Below are 17,500 nucleotides of genomic sequence, written 5' to 3' on the forward strand. Positions count from 1 at the left end.
AATAATAATAATAATGATAATGATAATAATGACGCACTGGCTAGGCTATTTAATGCAGTTACCTGTTGCTTCTTGGATCGTAACAGTGATAACCATTGCAACTATAATAATAATCATGATAATTATATCCATAGTAGGAATTATTAAAAAAACGATAATTATACTTACAAAAGATTTAGTTACTGTAAAAGGGTCGTTTCTTACCCTTGCAGAAAATACGTATTGATATATTGAATTAATTAAAGACAAATTCACAAAGTCTTACCAAGTACAGTCAATATGTATCTTTAACACTTATATCTTCAGCACTATCGTAATTATTTCTATAGTTATGATATTAATCAGATTTGTCAACACTTTTATTGATACTGTTTTTATCATCAGCATCAGTTTTTGAAGTCATGTTTATTATCAATGTTTTCAGGAATATTATCATCATTGTCGTCACTCTTTCAAACTGTCCTTTTAAGGATAATAAAAGGAAAATAGCAATTATCATGATTTGTCATTATAATCATTTAACTTGTTAATGTTGTCATTTTTACAGTTAATGAATAATGATGATATTGATCGTGTCATTATCATGATCATTATTGTTGTTGCTATTATCATCATCATTATTATTAGTATTATCCTTATCATCATTATCACTTTCATCATTATCAATATTAGTATTATCATCATAATCATTTTTATCATCTTGATTGTTATCATTATCATCAAAATTATCTTCTTCATTATTACTATTATCATTATAACTATCATTATCATCGTTTTCTTCATTATCATTATTAGCATTATCATCACTGATATAATTATGATAATGATAGTTATAATAAGGATGATAATAATAATAATTATGATGATAATGATGATCAATGATGGTAAGGATGATAATGATAACAATAATGAAAATTATCACAATTATTATCATCATGATTATCATTATTGATACCCTTATTGTTATCATTATTACTATCACAGCTATAATCATTATTCATACTATCATCATTATTATTATTGTTATCATTATCCTCATTTGTAGGAGCAGTATCATTATCATCATTTGTAGTAGTAGTATAATTATTATCATTGTTAACATTATTATTATCACTATCATTTTCATCATCATTATCATTACTACTGTTACTAGTTCTACTCTTATCATTATTATCTAAAAGATTGTTATCATAATAATGAAGATACCAATCATTCTTATCATTTTTCGTAACGGAAAGAATTTCGTTCTTTATTGCTGTAGGACTGGTAAGAAAAAGAAATAGTTCCTATTACTTTTAATTTGAAATAGATGGAGAGAATAGCATTGAAATCGTCATCAGGACATTTTCCTTTTCTTGAAGAAATATAGCAAAGAGTAGAATGAACCATCATATAGTACAAGGAGATAACAACCTAGTGTTGTGTGGATATTGAAGGATGATGTGGAGTGTGGACGAGATGACAATGACGAAGTGAAGAATGACATGATAGGAACGGCTCTGATGACTGGAGACATACACGCAACAGCACGACCTTAGGCCGTTATGATTGCCATTGGCACGCTCTCTCATGATGCCGTGCCACACCCGGCACTTGGGTCTTGGCACTGATGGCGAAGATGAAACACATACGCAACGCAAACTACCCTGTCCTCATAGGGTCTATGGTTGCAGTGTTGGTGAGATGAGAAAAGAAATAGACTCAGGCAGTGTTCTGGATTTCCTTGAATGCCAGGTAGATGGACTTCCTGTCGAAGGGACAGCTGCTGAAGGTCTGAGCGCAGGCGGCAGTGCCGTTGATGGCACCGACCTTGCCTGCGTCAGCGAAGAAACCTCCGGCGACCCCGCTGATGGCACTCGTGCTGCGTCTGGTTTGGGAACAGGAATTCATGATGAATGAAGCAAAAGCAAGGCAATGAGTGTTTGGAGAAGAGTTTGAACGAGTGCAAGATTGAGTGCCAAATGTGTTGGCTGTACTTACCCGAAGAGGTTGCGGATGAGGAGCTCCTCGTGGGCGAGCTTGTCGTCGGCGGTGGCTTCGAGTTCGCACACGTAGCGGCGACCGCAGTCGAGGAAGTCTGAGTTGGCGGCCATGGTGAAGTAGATCTCGGGGCTGGTGAAGGGAAGGCAGGACGAAGCCTCGCGCTTTCCACGGTTGGCCAGAGCCACCGCTGCCGCAGCGCCGATGGCCAGAGCACCCACGGCAGCGGCGCCGGCGGCCAGACCTGCGGCGCTGACGGTGACGCCGGTGGTGGCGGCCGCGGTACCAGCCGTCAGGAGGATGATGCACTGGGCCAAGTCGAGGAGGGCGGCGCCGAGGGCCAGGGCGATCAGGAGACGGCCGTTCATCTGGGGACAGCCAGATGCAATCTCAGAATTAATATAAATGCATAAACTGATAATGGCAAATGATATACGGATAGAACCATGCGTGCATATATGCACCTGGGTGTGTGTGTGTTTGTTCATTTTCCCCTGTATTATATTAAGACAAGTAAAATCATAAAGTTAAAGATATCTATAATAAGACAATGAACAGATCATTGCAAATGTCATTCGACACCATCCGAGTGACAAAGACATTCTCAATTCCATCTCGCAAGTGCACGGATCAATCCACTATTAATCAAACCAAATATAGAGAAATATATCGCTGTACCTTGAGAGTAGCGTGCTAGTGCCAGGTGAGGACTGAAGACGCATCCAAGTTCTGGCGCTTATATACAGGCCACACGAAGCGACCTTGCTAGAACCCGCGACACGCCGCCAAGGTCAGGCGCTCGCTTTTCCCTGTAGTAATTCATGGCAGTTTTTTCCTTCCTTTGGAATCATTTTGGACTTTGTTTACCTTTTATATATTGAATATATATATTGTATTTCCTTTCACTTTCTCTCTTTGTTTCTCTAATCTTTGTTTCCCTTCTGTTTTGTTTTATATCTGTCGTTTTATTTCTTTTAATTCCTCTATCATTTTATTTCTCTTATTTTTCTATCATTTTATTTCTCTTATTTCTCTTCTATTTTCCTTTCTCCTCTCTTCTCATATATTGGGTATATATGTTGTATTTTATGTCGCTCTATCTATTTTCATTTTGTCATTTTTTCTTTCTCTTTCACGGTTTTCTTCCTCTTCATCATTTTACTTCGATTATTACTGTTTTAATATCCTCTCTTCTCTCTTTTTTTCTCTCTCTTCTCCTCTCCCCCTTTCTCTTTCCTCCTCTCTCTTCTCTCTCCTCTTCGTCGCATCTGTGTACTCGTATTCCTATCTGCCTCTATATCTTTTCTTTGTCTGTGTTTCTTTTCGTGTGTCTTTCTTCCTGTCGATTCCTTTCCGTGTTTGTTTGTTTTTTCCACATATCTGTGTTTGAGTTTTTCCTTGTTGTTTGTCCGTTTCTCCGTTTTTCTCTCTTTCGTACGTGTGTGTCTCTTTTGTTTTTTATCCGAGTGTATGTGTATACCTCGTTTTTCCCCCGAGTCTGTGTCTCCTGTATTTTCCTTGGTTTTCTGTTTCTAGTTTTCTCTGTCTTCCTCTGGGCGTGTTTTTCTGTTTGCGTCTGATTTTATGTGTGAGTTTGTGTGTGTTTCTCCGTTTTTGTTATTATTTGCTTTGTGTTTCTGTGTCTATTCATCGTGTTTTTTTTTCTCCGTGTGTTTGTGTATGTTTTTCTTTGGGTGTTTGTGTATTTGTCTTCCTCTTTGTGACTGTGTTTGTTTTCCTCCTTTTGTCTGTGTCTTTGTTTTACTCTGTGTGTCTGCGCGTATGTTTTCCTTCGTGTATCTGCGTGTATGTTCTCCTACCTGTGTTTGTGTGTATGTTTTCTTCCGTGTGTCTGTATGAATGTTTTCCTTCGTATGTCTGTGTCTTTGTTTTCCTCCGTGTGTCTGTGTCTTTGTTTTCTTCCATGTGTCTGTATGTTTTCTTCCGTGTGTTTGTGTCTTTGTTTTCCTCCGTGTGTCTTTGTGTATGTTTTCTTCCATGTGTCTGTGTGTATGTTTTCCTCCGTGTGTTTGTGTCTGTATTTTCCTCCGTATGTCTGTGTGTATGTTTCCCTCTGTATGTTTGTGTCTTTGTTTTCCTCTGTGTGCCTGTGTCTTTGTTTTCCTCCGTGTGTCAGTGTGTATTTTTCCCTCCGTGTGTCTGTGGCTTTGTATTACTCCGTGTGTCTGTATAAATGTTTTCCTCTGTGTGTCTGTGTGTATGTTTTCCTCCATGTGTCTGTGGCTTTGTTTTCCTCCGGGTGTCTATATGAACGTGTATGCTTTCTGTGTGTGTGTGTGTTTGTTTTCCTCAGTGTGTCTGTATGAATGTTTTCCTCCATGTGTCTGTGTGTATGTTTTCCTCCATGTGTTTGTGTCTTTGTTTTCCTCCGGGTATTTATATAAATGTGTATGTCTTCTGTGTGTCTGTGTCTTGTTTTCCTCCGTGTGTCTGTGTGTATGTTTTCCTCCGTGTGTCTGTCTTATTTTCCTGTGTCTATCGTTTTCTCCCTCCTCATGTCTGTGTTTTCCTCAATGCGCCTGTTTTTTGTGCTTTGTCATCTCTGTTTTTACGGGTCTCTATTTCATTTTATTCGCATGCGCGTGTGCCTGTCTTTTTGCATGTTTCTATGGGAATGGGGATTTTAATTCTAATTCAAGTGTGGAATGTGTATGTGAATTTAAGAGTAGATTGTATATGTGTTTGCGTGTGTATCTATGTGTTTTATCCGTATGTGTGTGCGTCTCTGTTCGTCCATCTATCTGTCTTTCTTTCTTTCTTTCTTTCCCTTTCTTCGCGTATGCCTTCCCGCCCGTGCGTGCGTGTCTCCGTGCGTGCGCCAGTATCCGCTTGTGTGGCGATGAGGTCGTCGAGTGACCGCTGCTTCGGCTCAGGACTGCGAGGTCGGTGTCATGGTCATAAATTATATAAACATGCTTGCAAAAAAGTCGGCAAGCATTCTGAATTGTTTACTTTATGCCATATATATATTTAGTCCTCTTTTGAAGCGGAGTACTATTTTGAATAACGATCTTTTCGAGGTGTTGAAATACGTTTATCATGATTATGTATTTCGAAAGTTCATTACAGGACTGAGAGAGAGAAAGACAGAGTGAGCGATAGAGAGACAGAGAGACAGATTCACTCTTATGTGATCAGGAGATATACAAAGGAAAAGGCCTTAAAAAGTCTCACATAAATTCTTCGGTATTAAAGTCGGAGTCGTGTTTTTACTTTTGTATTATGTAATCAATTGTCTAATGCCTTTTATAGGTGAATGATATTTATATTTATAGATGGACTTTGCATTGTCTACCCTTCAGAAATTGAATAACTGATCATTAGGAATAGGTATTAGTATATCCATTTTCTTTTATATACTTCCGTAAAACTCCTATTAGTGTGTGTTCACATATATACATAAATATATGTATATCAAAACACTGCCAGAGCAAGGAAGTGTAAACTCGCAACGTTTCAAACTTTTGAAAAGAGTTCATTATCAGGCGTAAGTGAACACGATGTTAGGCACGCCAGGGAATCTAAGGCTTGTTCTATTCACATGCGTGATGCTGGTCAATTTAACTGGAATAACGTTAAATTGATTCATAAATCATTTAATTCGCACCAAAAAAAAAAAAAAAAAAAAAAAAAAAAAAATAGAATCGCTATTGATTTAAAATTGTCCAATTTCAATTTCAGCTCTGTTCAGTGGGGTATGGATGATCTTACGTCCTTATTAGTGGGAAAAGCTTTCCCTAGATTAATTGACCTTGACCCTCCTTCAGTGACCTGATACAGTCCTTATTCCTTGTGTCTATCTGTCTAGTATATATTCTTGTCAGAATTTACCTCTACTATTCATTTTTGAATGCTTTCTCCTGATGAACTTTTTTTAGAAGGAAATGGTTCGAGTTTACTCCTTATTTTTTACTGTGGCAGTGTTTTATCATGCCTGTGCTGTGCACGCTAGTGTGTGTGTTTTGTGATTCATAAAGAAAAAGAAAAAAAAAATGAAAAAGAAAAGAAAGAAAGAATATATATATATGTGTGTGTGTGTGTGTGCACTCAGACACATTCACACACACAAACACACACGCATATATATATGTGTGTGTGAGTTTGTGTGTTTGTGTGTATCTGTGTGTGTTTGTGTGTGTAGAATACAGACTGTGATTGATATATCACAATTATCATTTAAGGAAATCATTCTTGAATTATTTCGTAATAGGATGATAAGTATCAAATGCATGTGTCGGTAACATATAATTTGACACTGGAAATAATTGGATATGATAGATTTTTACAGTTCTATATTTTTATAAATCTATAGAAATGTGGAAGTTCACATATCATTTCTCTATTTCATATGGCCTTGTTGTATGCTAGAATAGATATGCTATCATATCATTCCAAGCCACAGGTTCTAGCGTTTGGACACTAAGATTTATCAAGTTATTTTTATCTGCATCGTATCAGTATATTTAACCAAAAGGGATGTATGATTTATCACTTCTTGGTAATGAGTATAGGCATGTCGCTCTTTTATTTACTTAATAATTACATTTAGCATAGTATTTTACCATAAATTGCATGTTTCAATATTCGGTTATTGATGAGAGAATCTGTCGATAAATTTCCTACGGGAAAAATATTTATATCCTCTTCGCGTTTTCATATATTCATGTTTTTTTTCTTTCTTTCTTTCTTTTTTGAGTAGGTAGTATTACAGGTCATATAGGAAATGTATTTCCGTTTTATTCCTGTTGTTCACTTTTCCTTGTGGAAGGTTTTGGTTATCATCTTTATCTAACTAGCTAGTTCAGTCTAATTTGTTTGTTTACAGGGTCGTGTGTTCAGTTGTTCTTAGTGATATATTTGTCGTTATGTAAATATTTTGACTTTGTGTTTTGTATTTCTGTATTTATTCCTTTGGTTTATTGGTTTGATGTGAATTATTATCTTAAGTTAGATTTTCTCTTCATATAAACTTGACACGGTACCTACAGTATGATCTAAAACAATCTGACTAAAGCATTTTGGCAACTTGCAACAAACGAAGGTTTTTTTGTTTTTTTTTAGATAGAGCATTTTATTGAAATAACTTTTTCATAAAAAGATAGAGCAAAACGCAGCACTGCCCGATAAGGGAGTACCACTGCTAGGAAATGAAACTCTGACAGGGAGTGACACTAGGATGAAAGCGGCACTCGGAAAAGAGTGACACTGAACGAAAAGTGACACTATGACAGTGATGCCGTTACTAACACTGTAACAGTATGTGCACTATGACAGGGAGTGACATTTCTAACTGGGAATGACACTCGTGGCAGTGTGGCATTATGAAAGAGGCACTGTGAAAGTTCCACTGTGTTATCATTATTATTATTACTATCATTTTCATCATCATTATCATTACTACTGTTACTAGTTCTATTTTTATCATTACCTAAAAGATTATTATCATAATAATTAAGATACTAATAATTCTTATCATCATTTTTCGTAACGGAAAGAATTTAGTTTGTTATTGCTGTAGGACTGGTAAAAAAAAAGAAATAGTTCCAATAATTTTTAATTTGAAATAAATGGAGAGAATAACATTGAAATCGTCATCAGGATTTTATTTTTCTTGGACAAATAGAGCAAAGAGTAGAATGAACCATCATATAGTACAAGAAGAGATAACAACCTAGTGTTGTGTGGATATTGAAGGATGATGTGGAGTGTAGACGAGATGACAATGACAGAGTGAAGAATGACATGATAGGAACGGCTCTGATGACTGGAGACATACACGCAACAGCACGACCTTAGGCCGTTATGATTGCCATTGGCACGCTCTCTCATGATGCCGTGCCACACCCGGCACTTGGGTCTTGGCACTGATGGCGAAGATGAAACACATACGCAACGCAAACTACCCTGTCCTCGTAGGGTCTATGGTTGCAGTGTTGGTGAGATGAGAAAAGAAATAGACTCAGGCAGTGTTCTGGATTTCCTTGAATGCCAGGTAGATGGACTTCCTGTCGAAGGGACAGCTGCTGAAGGTCTGAGCGCAGGCGGCAGTGCCGTTGATGGCACCGACCTTGCCTGCGTCAGCGAAGAAACCTCCGGCGACCCCGCTGATGGCACTCGTGCTGCGTCTGGTTTGGGAACAGGAATTCATGATGAATGAAGCAAAAGCAAGGCAATGAGTGTTTGGAGAAGAGTCTGAACAAGTGCAAGATTGAGTGCCAAATGTGTTGGCTGTACTTACCCGAAGAGGTTGCGGATGAGGAGCTCCTCGTGGGCGAGCTTGTCGTCGGCGGTGGCTTCGAGTTCGCACACGTAGCGGCGACCGCAGTCGAGGAAGTCTGAGTTGGCGGCCATGGTGAAGTAGATCTCGGGGCTGGTGAAGGGAAGGCAGGACGAAGCCTCGCGCTTTCCACGGTTGGCCAGAGCCACCGCTGCCGCAGCGCCGATGGCCAGAGCACCCACGGCAGCGGCGCCGGCGGCCAGACCTGCGGCGCTGACGGTGACGCCGGTGGTGGCGGCCGCGGTACCAGCCGTCAGGAGGATGATGCACTGGGCCAAGTCGAGGAGGGCGGCGCCGAGGGCCAGGGCGATCAGGAGACGGCCGTTCATCTGGGGACAGCCAGATGCAATCACACAATTAATATAAATGCATAAACTGATAATGGCAAATGATATACGGATAGAACCATGTATGCATATATGTACCTGTGTGTGTGTGTTTGTTCATTTTCCCCCGTATTATATTAAGGTTTAGTAAGATCATAAAGCGAAAGATATCTATAATAAGACAATGGACAGATCTTTGCAAATATCAATCGACACCATCCGAGTGACAAAGACATTCTCAATTCCATCTCGCAAGTGCACAGATCAATCCACTATTAATCAAACAAAATATAGAGAAATATATCGCTGTACCTTGAGAGTAGCGTGCTAGTGCCAGGTGAGGACTGAAGACGCATCCAAGTTCTGGCGCTTATATACAGGCCACACGAAGCGACCTTGCTAGAACCCGCGACACGCCGGCAAGGTCAGGCGCTCGCTTTTCCCTGTAGTAATTCATGGCAGTTTTTTCCTTCCTTTGGAATCATTTTGGACTTTGTTTACCTCTCATATTTTGAGTATATATAGCGTATTTTCTTTCGCTTCCTCTTTGTTTCCCTTCTGTTTTGTTTTATTTCTCTGTCGTTTTATTTCTTTTAATTCCTCTATCATTTTATTTCTCTTATTTCTCTATCATTTTATTTCTCTTATTTCTCTTCTATTTTCCTTTCTTCTCTCTTCTCATATATTGGGTATATATATTGTATTTTATGTCGCTCTATCTATTTTCATTTTGTCATTTTTTTCTTTCTCTTTCACGGTTTTTCTTCCTCTTTATCCTTTTACTTCGCTTATTAGTTTTGATTTCGTCTCTTCTCTCTTTTTTTCTCTCTCTTCTCCTCTCCCCTTTTCTCTTTCCTCCTCTCCCTTCTCTCTCCTCTTCGTCGCATCTGTGCCTTCGTATTCCTATCTGTCTCTATATCTTTTCTTTGTCTGTGTTTCTTTTCGTGTGTCTTTCTTCCTGTCGATTCCTTTCCGTGTTTGTTTTTCTCCACATATCTGTGTTTGAGTTTTTCCTTGTTGTTTGTCCGTTTCTTCTTTTTTCTCTCTTTCGTACGTGTGATTCTCTTTTGTTTTTATCCGAGTGTATGTGTATACCTTGTTTTTTTTCCTCGATTCTGTGTCTCCTGTATTTTCCTTCGTTTTCTGTGTCTTCTTTTGGGCGTGTTTTTTCTGTTTGTGTCTGCTTTTGTGTGTGAGTGTGTGTTTTTTCTCCGTTTTTTTAATTATTTGCTTTGTGTTTCTGTGTCTATTCATCTTGTTTTTTTTTTTTTTTTCTCCGTGTGTCTGTGTATGTTTTTCTCTGCGTGTTTGTGTATTTGGCTTCCTCTTTGTGATTGTGTTTGTTTTCCTCCTTGTGTCTGTGTCTTTGTTTTCCTTCGTGTGTCTGCGTGTATGTTCTCCTGTTTTTGTGTGTATGTTTTCTTCCGTGTGTCTGTATGAATGTTTTCCTCCTTGTGTCTGTGTCTTTGTTTTCTTCCATGTGTCTGTATGTTTTCTTCCGTGTGTCTGTGCGTATGTTTTCCTCCGTGTGTCTGTGTCTTTGTTTTCCTCCGTGTGTCTGTGTGTATTTTCCCTCCGTGTGTCTGTGGCTTTGTATTCCTCCGTGTGTCTGTATAAATGTTTTCCTCCGTGTGCCTGTATGAATGTTTTCCTCCATGTGTCTGTGTCTTTGTTTTCCTCCGTGTGTCTGTGTCTTTGTTTTCCTCTGTATCTATCGTTTTCTCCCTCCTTATGTCTGTGTTTTCCTCAGTGTTTTTTGTGCTTTGTCATCTCTGTTTTTGCGTGTCTCTATTTCATTTTATTCGCATGCGCGTGTGCCTGTCTTTTTGAATGTTTCTATGGGAATGCGAATTTTAATTTTATTTCAAGTGTGGAATGTGTATGTGAATTTAAGTGTAGATTGTGTATGTGTTTGCGTGTGTATCTATGTGCTTTATCCGTATGTGTGTGCGTCTCTGTTCGTTCATCTGTCTGTCTGTCTTTCTTTCTCTCTCTTTCTTCACGTATGCCTTTCCGCCTGTGCGTTCGTGTCTCCGTGCGTGCGCCAGTATCCGCTTGTGTGGCGATGAGGTCGTCGAGTGACCGCTGCTGTCGGCTCAGGACTGCGAGGTCGGTGACATGGTCGATAGATTATATAAACATGCTTGTAAAAAAAAGTCGGCAAGCATTCTGAATTGTTTACTTTGTGCAATATATATTTAGTCCTCTTTTGAAGCGGAGTACTATTTTGATTAATGATATTTTCGCTGTGGAAATCCCGCATCGAGCTGTTGTAATACGTTTATCATGATTATGTATTTCGGAAGTTCATTACAGGACTGAAAGAGAGAGAGAGAGAGAGAGAGAGAGAGAGAGAGAGAGAGAGAGAGAGAGAGAGCGATAGAGAGACAGAGGGACAGAGAGAGCGATAGCAAGATAGAGAGACAGATACACTCTTATGTAGTCTGGAAATTTACAAAGGAAAAGGCCTTAAAACGTCTCATATAATTTCTTCGGTATTAATGTCGGAGTCGTGTTTTCACCTTTTTTATTATGTAATCAATTGTCTAATGCCTTTTATAGGTGAAAGATATTTATATTTATAGATGGACTTTCTATGCATTGTCTACCCTTCAGAAATTGAACAACTGATCATTAGGAATAGGTATTAGTATATCCATTTTCTTTTACATACTTCCGTAAAACTCCTATTCGTGTGTGTTCATATATATTTATAAATATATGTATATCAAAACACTGCCAGAGCAAGGAAGTGTAAACTCGCAACGCTTCAAGCTTTTAAAGAGAGTTCATCATCAGGCGCAAGTGAACGCGATGTTAGGCACGCCAGGGAATCTAAGGCTTGTTCTATTCACATGCATGATGCTGGTCAACTTAAGTGAAATAACGTTAAATTGATTCCTAAATCATTTAATACGCACAAAAAAATAATAATAATAAATAAAAATAAAATAAAAAATAGAATCGCTATTGATTTAAAATTGTCCAATTTCAATTTCAGCTCTGTTCAGTGGGGTATGGATGATCTTACGTCTTTTTTTAGTGGGAAAAGCTTTCCCTAGATTAATTGACCTTGACCTTCCTCCAGTGACCTGATACAGTCCTTATTCCTTGTGTCTATCTGTCTAGTATATATTCTTGTTAGAATTTTCCTCTACTATTCCTTTTTGTCTGCTTACTCCTGATGAACTTTTTTTTAGAAGGAAAAGGTGCGAGTTTACTCCTTATTTTTTACTGTGGCAGTGTTTTATCATGCCTGTGCTGTGCACGCTGCTGTGTGTGCTTTGTGATTCATAAAGAAAAAAATAAATTAGAAAAAAAGGAAAAGAAAAAAAAATATATATATGTGTGTGTTTGTGTGTGCACTCAGACACATACACACACAAACACACACACACACACACACGCATATATGTATATATATATATATATATATATATATATATATATATATATGTATATATATATATATTATATATATATATATACATATATTATATATATGTATGTATGTATATATATATATATATATATATATATATATATATATATATATATATATAATTATATATATATATATATATATATATATATATATATATATATATATATATATATATATATATATATATATATATATGATATGTATGAAATGTATGTATGTGTCGATAATATATCATATGACAATGGAAATAATTGGATATGATAGAAATTTAAATATTATTTCTCTATTCCATATGGCCTTGTTGTATGCTAGAATAAACATGATATGACATTATTCCCAGCCAGAGGTTCTAGCGTTTGGACAGTGTAAGATTTATCAAGTTATCTTTAGCTGCATCATATCAGTATATTTAACCAAAAGGGATGTATGATTTATCACTTCTTGGTAATGAGTATTGACATGTCGCTCTTGTTGATTTTTTATTTACTTAATGATTATATTTAGCATAGTATTTTACCATAAATTGCATGTTTCAATATTCAGTGATTAATGAGAAAATCTGTTGATAAATTTCCTGCGGGAAAAATATCTATATCTTTAACGCGTTTTCATACATTCATGTTTTTTGAGCAGTTAGTATTACAGGTTATATAGGAAATGTCTTCCTGTTTTTTCCTGTTATTCACTTTTCCTTATGGAGGATTTTGGTTATCATCTTTATCTAACTAGCTAGCACAGTCTGATTTGTTTGTTTACATGGTTGCATGTTCAGTTGTTCCAAGTGATATATTTGTCATGTAAATATTTTGCCTTTGTCTTTGGTATTTCTGTATCCGTTCCTTTGGTTTATTGGTTTGATGTGAATTATTATCTTAAGTTAGATTTTCTCAACAGAAACTTGATACGGTACTTACAGTATGATCTAAAACAGTCTGATTAAAGCATTTTGGCGACTGGCAATAAAAGAGTGTTTCCTTTTAGATAGAGCATTTTATTGAAATAACAACTTTTTTCATAAAAAAACGCGTAAAAGTAGAGTAAGAAGCAGCACTGCCCTATAAGGGAGTACCACTGCTAGGAAATGAAACTCTGACAGGGAGTGACACTAGGATGAAAGTGGCACTCGGAAAAGAGTGACACTGAACGAAAAGTGACACTATGGCAGTGATGCCGTTACTGACACTGTTACAGTATGTGCACTATGACAGGGAGTGACATTTCTAACTGGGAATGACACTCGTGGCAGAGTGACATTATGAAAGAGGCACTGTGAAAGTTCCACGCTCTCTCAAGGTGCCGCGCCACACCCGGCACTTGGGTCTTGGCACGAATTGGCAGACACACGCAACGCAAACTACCCTGTCCTCATAGGGTCTATGGTTGCAGTGTTGGTGAGATGAGAAAAGAAATAGACTCAGGCAGTGTTCTGGATTTCCTTGAATGCCAGGTAGATGGACTTCCTGTCGAAGGGACAGCTGCTGAAGGTCTGAGCGCAGGCGGCAGTGCCGTTGATGGCACCGACCTTGCCTGCGTCAGCGAAGAAACCTCCGGCGACCCCGCTGATGGCACTCGTGCTGCGTCTGGTTTGGGAACAGGAATTCATGATGAATGAAGCAAAAGCAAGGCAATGAGTGTTTGGAGAAGAGTTTCAACGAGTGCAAGACTGAGTGCCAAATGTGTTGGCTGTACTTACCCGAAGAGGTTGCGGATGAGGAGCTCCTCGTGGGCGAGCTTGTCGTCGGCGGTGGCTTCGAGTTCGCACACGTAGCGGCGACCGCAGTCGAGGAAGTCTGAGTTGGCGGCCATGGTGAAGTAGATCTCGGGGCTGGTGAAGGGAAGGCAGGACGAAGCCTCGCGCTTTCCACGGTTGGCCAGAGCCACCGCTGCCGCAGCGCCGATGGCCAGAGCACCCACGGCAGCGGCGCCGGCGGCCAGACCTGCGGCGCTGACGGTGACGCCGGTGGTGGCGGCCGCGGTACCAGCCGTCAGGAGGATGATGCACTGGGCCAAGTCGAGGAGGGCGGCGCCGAGGGCCAGGGCGATCAGGAGACGGCCGTTCATCTGGGGAAGGTCGCAGGTCAGAAAGAAACTCGTGAGAGCAAGGCATTATATTCAAAAGTGGCTGTTAGCTTTAGATATAAGGCTAGAGATTCATAATGTATCTGATAAACAATAGGGTACTAGGAAAAAAATAATATCTATACATACATGCATATACATATATATATATATATATATATATATATATATATATATATATATATATATATATGTATGTATATATATGTATATATACGTATATACATATGTATATATGTACATATGTATACGTATATATACATATATATATACATATATACATATATATGTACATATATATACATATAGGTAAATATTATATATATTATATATATATATATATATATATATATATATATATATATATATATATACATACATACATATATATGTATATATGCATATAGGTATATATACATATATATATATATATATATATATATATATATATATATATATTTGTGTGTGTGTGTGTGTGTTTACATATACATATTCATTCATCAAATCATATCAATATACCTATCAAAAACGAGTCAAACATATAGAAAAAAAAACAATGCTAGGAGACAAAACAACCTTGAGAGGACCCACACACCTTGAGAAGAGCGTACAGTGCCGAGCGAGGACTGACGACACTGGGAAGACCTCTGCCTTATATACATACTCAGCATGACCTTGTATTGGAAACATAATGATGATGTTCATACATTAGGCAGCTGATTCCCTTGAATATTTTCTTACTTCCGTATAATGTAATAAACACATTTTTTTTCCTTTCGATTATTTTGGTGTTAAAGGAAAGGATAATTAAAGATGTATGCATCTGTATTTATTATTATTTTTTTTTTTTTGCTTTAAACTTTTATTTGTTTGAGCTTCTTCATCAATGTATGGTGATAGTGATAATGGTAATGATACTAGTAATAGTTACAATGATAATGATAACGAGGCTAAAGCTGATGGCGATAATGATAAAAATAATGGTCGTAATGATAATGATAAAAATAATAATAATAGTAACAAAAAGGATAATGATAAAATAACGATATGAACTAAAAGGATGATGATAATGATACTATTAATGATAATAGAATAACAGTAATGATGATAATGATTATCATAATGATAACGGTAATAGTAATAGTAACAATAATGATAATGATGATGGTAATGCTGATAATCATGATCATAATGATAATGACAATAGTAATGAAAATGATAATAATGGTTATAATAGTAACAATGATAATGATGCAAATAAAATATTATAGTATATGACAATAATGATAATGATGATAATGACAACATTACTAATTATGATAAAAATGATGATAATGAGAACAATAATGATGATAATAATAATAATGATGATAATGATGATAAAGATTATAATAAGAATGATAATAATAGTAAAGATGATGATAATGATGATTATGATAATAATAGCAGTAATGATAATTGATGGTAATTATAACAATAAAGATATTGATAATATTGATAATGATAATAATAACAATTTTCATAATAATAGTAATAACAATGTCCATAATGATAGTAATAACAATGATAATGATGGTAATGATGATTTTTGTAATCATTATCATTGTTATTATCATTATCCTCACTAGTATCATTATCATCATTATTATTAATGGTAGTAATATTTTTATCATTATTATAATGATTTTTATACCGAGGAAAATAATGATTATGATGATGCCAATCATAACAACAGCAACAATGTTTTTAATGACAATGGTAATAACAGTAGCAAAAATAAATACATGGTAATGCTGATTACAATTATGATACTATAAATCTATGCTGCTAATATCATCATAACTAAGATCAATATCACGAAGTTAATAATAACAGCAAATGGAAAGTATCTTTACATGATCTTGAAAAGTTACAAAGAAAAATATTCTTCAATTAATGCGAAAAAAACACAGAGTCGCAGCCAAGAGAAGTTTAAAGACACCAAATTAGATGGCGAGACCTCAGACACTCAGGGTAGTTATCATCATGAAGAAATAATAACAAGGCTATTAACATCATATAGGAAAAGGAAGCAAGCCTATATCTTTGGGAATCAAGAGCCATGCCCAGCGTCTAATCATTTCTCGAATACAAGGTCACCCCGGAGATGTATATAAGGCTGGGCTCTTCTAAGGGTCCTCAGTCCTCGTCTGGCACTCTGCATACTCGCTCAAGGTGTTCTATGAGATTTTGAAGTTTGTTAGCTTATTTCGTTGGATTTCATTTAGATTTGAGCTTATTTCGTTGTATTTTATTTAGATTTGAGCATCCTTTTGCTTGTAGAGATTTTGTAATATCCTAAAGATGTGTTTGTCTTTGCATATTGAGTGTCTTCTTTGTTTTGGTTCTTGTTTGTCCATATCCGAGTTTCTTTCTCTGACCTGCGAGCTTCCCCAGATGAACGGCCGTCTCCTGATCGCCCTGGCCCTCGGCGCCGCCCTCCTCGACTTGGCCCAGTGCATCATCCTCCTGACGGCTGGTACCGCGGCCGCCACCACCGGCGTCACCGTCAGCGCCGCAGGTCTGGCCGCCGGCGCCGCTGCCGTGGGTGCTCTGGCCATCGGCGCTGCGGCAGCGGTGGCTCTGGCCAACCGTGGAAAGCGCGAGGCTTCGTCCTGCCTTCCCTTCACCAGCCCCGAGATCTACTTCACCATGGCCGCCAACTCAGACTTCCTCGACTGCGGTCGCCGCTACGTGTGCGAACTCGAAGCCACCGCCGACGACAAGCTCGCCCACGAGGAGCTCCTCATCCGCAACCTCTTCGGGTAAGTACAGCCAACACATTTGGCACTCAATCTTGCACTCGTTCAAACTCTTCTCCAAACACTCATTGCCTTGCTTTTGCTTCATTCATCATGAATTCCTGTTCCCAAACCAGACGCAGCACGAGTGCCATCAGCGGGGTCGCCGGAGGTTTCTTCGCTGACGCAGGCAAGGTCGGTGCCATCAACGGCACTGCCGCCTGCGCTCAGACCTTCAGCAGCTGTCCCTTCGACAGGAAGTCCATCTACCTGGCATTCAAGGAAATCCAGAACACTGCCTAATCGTATTTCTTTTTCTCATCTTAACATCATTGCAACCATAGACCTTAAGAGGACAGGGTAGTTTGCGTTGCGTATGTATTTCATCTTCGCCATCAGTGCCAAGACCCAAGTGCCGGGTGTGGCACTGTATCATGAGAGAGCGTGTAACCTTCACATCCATAGCGTTTTACTACTTTATGTATAGCTTTAGTTATTAATGTCACTTGCTACTGTAGCGCCTCTCCTTACAAAGTCACTTCAAACATAGTCATCTTTGACCCGAAAAAACAAGGTTTCTTTCCTCTGTAAT

The 17,500-nt window shown here is 38.0% G+C and overlaps 4 protein-coding genes across 5 annotated transcripts in view; 1 reads left to right on the top strand and 3 right to left on the bottom strand.

Annotated features, from left to right (window-relative positions):
• Positions 1–17,500, top strand: part of LOC122247606 (uncharacterized) — a 19,667-nt gene that overhangs the window by 2,097 nt on the left and 70 nt on the right. Inside the window, exons 1-3 of one of the 2 annotated variants that reach the window (XM_043007010.2) lie at positions 16,286–16,342; positions 16,565–16,932; positions 17,046–17,500. The exon at positions 17,046–17,500 is cut by the window's right edge and continues 70 nt beyond it. In XM_043007010.2, coding sequence (XP_042862944.2) covers positions 16,565–16,932; positions 17,046–17,211 — 534 coding nt within the window. In that variant the 5' untranslated portion in view covers positions 16,286–16,342 and the 3' untranslated portion in view covers positions 17,212–17,500. Of the gene's footprint in view, positions 1–16,285; positions 16,343–16,564; positions 16,933–17,045 lie in introns of those variants that run through there. The other variant, XM_086547680.1, reaches the window with a different exon arrangement.
• Positions 1,284–2,745, bottom strand: LOC122247604 (uncharacterized). The gene is made up of 3 exons (XM_043007006.2): positions 2,659–2,745; positions 1,981–2,348; positions 1,284–1,867 (listed from the first exon to the last, which is right to left on the bottom strand). Exons 2-3 carry the CDS (start codon positions 2,346–2,348, stop codon positions 1,702–1,704), a joined length of 534 nt encoding a protein of 177 aa, XP_042862940.1. The 5' UTR covers positions 2,659–2,745; the 3' UTR covers positions 1,284–1,701.
• Positions 7,543–8,969, bottom strand: LOC122247603 (uncharacterized). The gene is made up of 3 exons (XM_043007004.2): positions 8,917–8,969; positions 8,240–8,607; positions 7,543–8,126 (listed from the first exon to the last, which is right to left on the bottom strand). The coding sequence occupies exons 2-3, from the start codon at positions 8,605–8,607 to the stop codon at positions 7,961–7,963; spliced, it is 534 nt and encodes a 177-aa protein (XP_042862938.1). The 5' UTR covers positions 8,917–8,969; the 3' UTR covers positions 7,543–7,960.
• LOC147469803 (uncharacterized) lies at positions 13,020–14,793 on the bottom strand. Its single transcript, XM_086547679.1, has 3 exons — positions 14,724–14,793; positions 13,743–14,110; positions 13,020–13,629 (listed from the first exon to the last, which is right to left on the bottom strand). The coding sequence occupies exons 2-3, from the start codon at positions 14,108–14,110 to the stop codon at positions 13,464–13,466; spliced, it is 534 nt and encodes a 177-aa protein (XP_086403805.1). The 5' UTR covers positions 14,724–14,793; the 3' UTR covers positions 13,020–13,463.

The sequence above is a fragment of the Penaeus japonicus genome, unplaced genomic scaffold (genome assembly GCF_977035675.1).
Source record: "Penaeus japonicus unplaced genomic scaffold, GWHDUDI00000001_assembly GWHDUDI00000019, whole genome shotgun sequence".
In the NCBI taxonomy this organism is placed as follows: Eukaryota; Metazoa; Arthropoda; class Malacostraca; order Decapoda; family Penaeidae; genus Penaeus; species Penaeus japonicus.

Bases quoted from the DNA above. Each gene is read 5' to 3' on its own strand.
- LOC122247603 (XM_043007004.2), bottom strand. From the start codon at position 8,607: ATGAACGGCCGTCTCCTGATCGCCCTGGCCCTCGGCGCCGCCCTCCTC. The intron at 8,127-8,239 runs GTAAGTACAGCC...TTCCCAAACCAG, and splicing joins CTCATCCGCAACCTCTTCGG to ACGCAGCACGAGTGCCATCA.
- LOC122247604 (XM_043007006.2), bottom strand. From the start codon at position 2,348: ATGAACGGCCGTCTCCTGATCGCCCTGGCCCTCGGCGCCGCCCTCCTC. The intron at 1,868-1,980 runs GTAAGTACAGCC...TTCCCAAACCAG, and splicing joins CTCATCCGCAACCTCTTCGG to ACGCAGCACGAGTGCCATCA.
- LOC147469803 (XM_086547679.1), bottom strand. From the start codon at position 14,110: ATGAACGGCCGTCTCCTGATCGCCCTGGCCCTCGGCGCCGCCCTCCTC. The intron at 13,630-13,742 runs GTAAGTACAGCC...TTCCCAAACCAG, and splicing joins CTCATCCGCAACCTCTTCGG to ACGCAGCACGAGTGCCATCA.